This window comes from Propithecus coquereli, unplaced genomic scaffold, assembly GCF_000956105.1.
Source record: "Propithecus coquereli isolate 6110/MARCELLA unplaced genomic scaffold, Pcoq_1.0 Scaffold293, whole genome shotgun sequence".
NCBI lineage: Eukaryota > Metazoa > Chordata > Mammalia > Primates > Indriidae > Propithecus > Propithecus coquereli.
In genome coordinates this window covers 1,750,113-1,754,577 of record NW_012148541.1, presented here as the reverse complement: position 1 = coordinate 1,754,577, position 4,465 = coordinate 1,750,113, and the positions used below count along the sequence as shown (strand labels likewise).

General features: G+C 34.3%; 1 protein-coding gene across 1 annotated transcript; it reads left to right on the top strand.

Moving 5' to 3' along the window:
• Window positions 1–230: 230 nt before the first annotated feature.
• On the top strand, window positions 231–877 carry LOC105813905 (protocadherin-11 X-linked-like; the record flags this gene model as incomplete). Its single annotated transcript, XM_012648728.1, has 1 exon — window positions 231–877. A coding segment is annotated over one exon (647 nt), but the record flags the coding sequence as incomplete, so codon positions are not given.
• Between the last annotated feature and the right edge of the window lie 3,588 nt (window positions 878–4,465).

Here is a 4,465-nt window from a genome sequence, read left to right as displayed (position 1 = left end):
GCTATCTTAGTTATAAAAATGAAACCCCATCCACCCGCTCCTGGTTGTTTATGCTTTTCTAGGAATTATTTCTTAACAAATAAAATACCAGCTGTGAAAATACCGGAAACGTCTAATGTATTTATATATAGATTGTTAACTTTTCTTGTAACCATATGATTTGTTTTAAGTAGCTAATAAAAATATACCTTTAAAATATAAATTTTATTATTTGTTTCTCCACCCCACAGCTGCAGAAATAACTGTTCAACCAACTGTGGAAGAGGCCTCTGACAACTGCACTCAAGAATGTCTCATCTTGGGCCATTCTGACGCCTGCTGGATGCCGGCGGCTCTGACCCATTCCAGCCCTCCTCAGGCACAGGCCTCTGCTCTATGCCACAGTCCACCTCTGACACAGACCTCTGTTCGTCGCCGCAGCCCGCCAGTGACACAGACCATAGCTCTCTGCCACAGCCCTCCAGTGACCCATGCTATCGCACTGTGCCACAGCCCTCCACCGGTGCAGGCCTCTGTTCTCCACCACAGTCCTCCTCTAGTACAGGCTACAGCACTTTGCCACAGCCCACCACCAGCACAGGCCTCACCTCTCCGGTATAGCCCTCCCCTGGCACAGGCTGCTGCCCTCCATCGCAGCCAGGCCCAGCCACCAATGGGTTTGCAGCAAGGTTGGGTACAAAGTGCTGGAGCTGATGAACTATGCTCTGTTGATCAGGGGGTGCAAGGTAGTGCAAGATCCCAGTTTTATACCATGTCTGAAAGACTTCATTCCAGTAATGATTCAATGAAAGTCATCCCCTTGACAACCTTCAAACCAGGCCAACAGGCTAGATCCTCTAGGGGTGATTCTCCCATTATGGAAGAACATCCCTTGTAAAGCTAAAATGGCTATTTCACATTTTCACACAGTATGTATATAGTCAAAGTTTAAGACCCAATTTCAGTGAATATTCCAAATTGTTAGGTTTGTAAATAGTTATGTAAATAGAAACAGATACCAGAATAAGTCTAGAGCTAAATCCTTAGTCAAAAGTTAAAAATAGGTTGACAATTTGGTTTAATTCAGAATATATATTTAAAAAGAAAAGAAATTTAAAAAATCACATTCCCTTGTACAGAAAGGCTTATCATGGCAGAAATTAATATGTAGTATATACTATTTCTGATGTACTATTAATTTATTTTATGTTTTGACTACCATGTGACATATTACTGATTTTTTTTTCCATTTTGATTTTTGTGGACCCAGTCCATAGCAAATGGAAAGCCTACAGATATCTGATTTTCCAAATTTACTTTTAGTTTATCTAAACTTTTGTTCAGGTAACATTAGAAGGCATAAGTACTGTAGCATTTTTTTTTTGTCTTTTTGTTTGATTTTTGTTTGTTGTTTGTCTCTAGGTTTTTTGTTGTTAGTGTTTTTGCCTTCAAAAATGCACAGTAGGGAGTGTAAATAACTCTTACAGTTTTTGTCTCTGTTCCTATTTTTTATGTTTTCTACCTCTATTCCAAGAATATATTCTTCATATAATTTATATGTGCATTTTCAGTAAAAAAAACATGTAAAAACTGTACAGATCTAGGTCTATAACCTATTTCTCTACTCTTTAGTAGAGTTCGAGACACTGATGTGCAATAGCTGTGCCCAAATTAGTCAACTATTTGCTAAAAAGGGCCACTTTTTAAAAAAAAAATACCTTTGTAGTTTATTATAAAGTACATCAGAAATAAAACTGTATCTGCCATTTTAGGCCTATATTCCATTATTCATCAGGTCTTTACCTTCTAGAATTTGTATGTAACAGCCTAGAAAATCACAAGGAATGTGGATGAATTCGACACATGGCTCATTTACAGCTATGACTGTAAACTGCTATTTTCTAGAGAAAATCAAGATTTTAATGTTGATTTGACAGTTCAATAGGCTGTTACTGAAAGATGTTCAGTAAAAGAACAAACAAATAAATATAACTGTAAATAAACCATATACTAAACCTATAAGACTAAGGGATTTTTGTCATTGTAGCTCAACTTACTGAAGAAAACCACAAGATTAAAATCAGGAAGAAACTTTTCAAGAGACATAATTATAATCTACTTCAAATGTATTACAGTGTTGAATTTCAAGGAGATGTGCAGAGGGAGAAATAAAGTTCATGACTGCTTCTTGGGGTTGATAAGAAATACCCCAATACCACACACCAAAAAAACCAACAAAATCTCACATATGAAACAAAATATGTCCTTCTAAGAAAAGAATACAGTAGTATTCATAGGAAACATCAGTTTCCTTCTGTTGTCTGTTCTTCGTTTTCTGCTTTTATCCTCTCGACTGGCCATTATTTTCTATGTGCACATTTCATAAATTTACAAAACACCACCAACTTAGTTTTCCTCCATAGCAAAACTAAAAAAGAATGTCTTGTTTCAGTATTACACTAAACCAAGAGACAATTGATGTTTTGGGGTGGGGGGGAATGAATATGTCTTATTGATTAAATTAGATGTAGACTTTGCAATGTGTAACTTGGAAATATATAATTTGTGATTAAATTGTGTATAAATGTTGTAATATACACTGTGGTAATTGTATAATTTCATTGGTGAAGGTTTCCTCTGAACGTTAAGAAAGCTTCTCTTCATGTGCCCGGCAGGTTAAGTAGCGTTTTGAGAAGATATTGTTCCCATTCATTGTAAAGCTCTTTAAATCATATTTGATTTGGTGTGTAGAATAACTTCCTAACTTTTAACTACTACTGTTTAATTTGTGAAATTTCAAATTAATTAATATTTTTTAAAAATCTTTTTTGTTTGTTAATGTTCTAAGGGATTCGGAGCATAGTGGTTTTCCAGGTGCATGCGAATCCTGAAGGACTGATGATGTTTGAAAGTTTATTGAAATATGATTATGTATATGTGTTGCTATTGTTGTTGTTATTGTTGTTGATGAAGATTTTAAACCTGGGTATGACAAAGAAACCCAGAATGACAAAATCAGTGCTTCCAGTAGCTTGTGAATGTTTTTGCTCTCAAAAAACTTGAAAAGATTATGTGAGAATTTTTTCTTCTATTTGAATTATTTCAACATTTTTCCTTTCCACACCTTTAGTTATGATCTACGCACATAAACACACACACACAAATTTAAAGGAGATAAAAAGTAAAAGATTATTAAATAATTTGTCAAGAATCTGAATGGTTATTATCTATGTTAATGGGAAATCAGACTAGGAACCAGAGTTAGATGTTTGGGAATTTTTTCTGATAGTATGATTTATTGAGTTATTAGGAAGGCTCTCAAATCCTCATATCTAAAAATTGGCGAAGTTTTGATACCTTTCCTAAAGACATAGGAATGAACAAATACGCTTTTATTGCCCTTTCTAACTCTGATTTTATAATCAGATTTAGACTGTGTTTAGAATATTAAATGACTGGGCACCCTCTTCTGGGTTTGTACCAGAGAGGCTTTGACTGGAAGCAGGCTTGGAGTAGCCAAAGAGGCAAGGGGTGTGAGCCCAGTTATTCTCCCCTATGCATTCTCTTTCTAAGCTTCCATTAGGTCTGGCCTTGGAAACCTGTAACTTCCAGGGTTTCAGATTTGATGAGATCTTTCTCATCACATTACAAATTCTTTCTTTGAATGGATGGAGAGAGCTATAGGATGACAAACCTCACAGGTGGTTCTTTTGATGTGCAAAAAATGTAGTCCTGGAACTGCAGAATGTCTTTACAATCAATCAAAAAATATTTCCCTTGAAAAAAGAAAGATTTGATTTGTTTTGAAGTGAAAACTTCAAATTGACTGATTTGTATGATGATAACATGTTCAATCTGACTGGTTATTCTGTTCTGTGGCCATATTGAATTATATTGTGATTATCAATTTTCTAGCTATAGTGTTAATATATCACATTTGTAAGTATGTGTTAAAACACTGTGTATCTTATATGCTAAGTACATACACATCCTTTTCTTGAACTTTATCTTCAAGTTTTAAGTAATACTGTGTCAGTGTATTAAAAACTAGCTTTTACATATGATACCACCAATGTAATATATTTAGAGAGTACTTTTTGTGTAGTCTCGTTTAGTTATTTAACGTTCTATTTTTAATTAAGTAAATTTGGTTAGAAAAAATGATTATTAAATGGTTAGTGTTATTGTGTAATGGTGACAGTTATGAAGAGCCTCTGCCTTCCAAACTAATATTTGTCACACACTTTAATTAAAATAGGAAAAAATAGATTTAAAAAATCTCAGATTGTGCAGTCCTTAAAATGTAATCATGTCACAGCAAAAGAAATCCTTTTCAATCCTAGGAAAATTAAGCGAGTTTTAGTAACATGCGTATTTCAACATTACTGTTTTTGTTTTGTATATTAAGGTTGAAGGTACATATATCTCCTAATATACATTTAGGAAAACGTACTTGTTTAGGCTTTGGTTTCTTTACATTCTTATT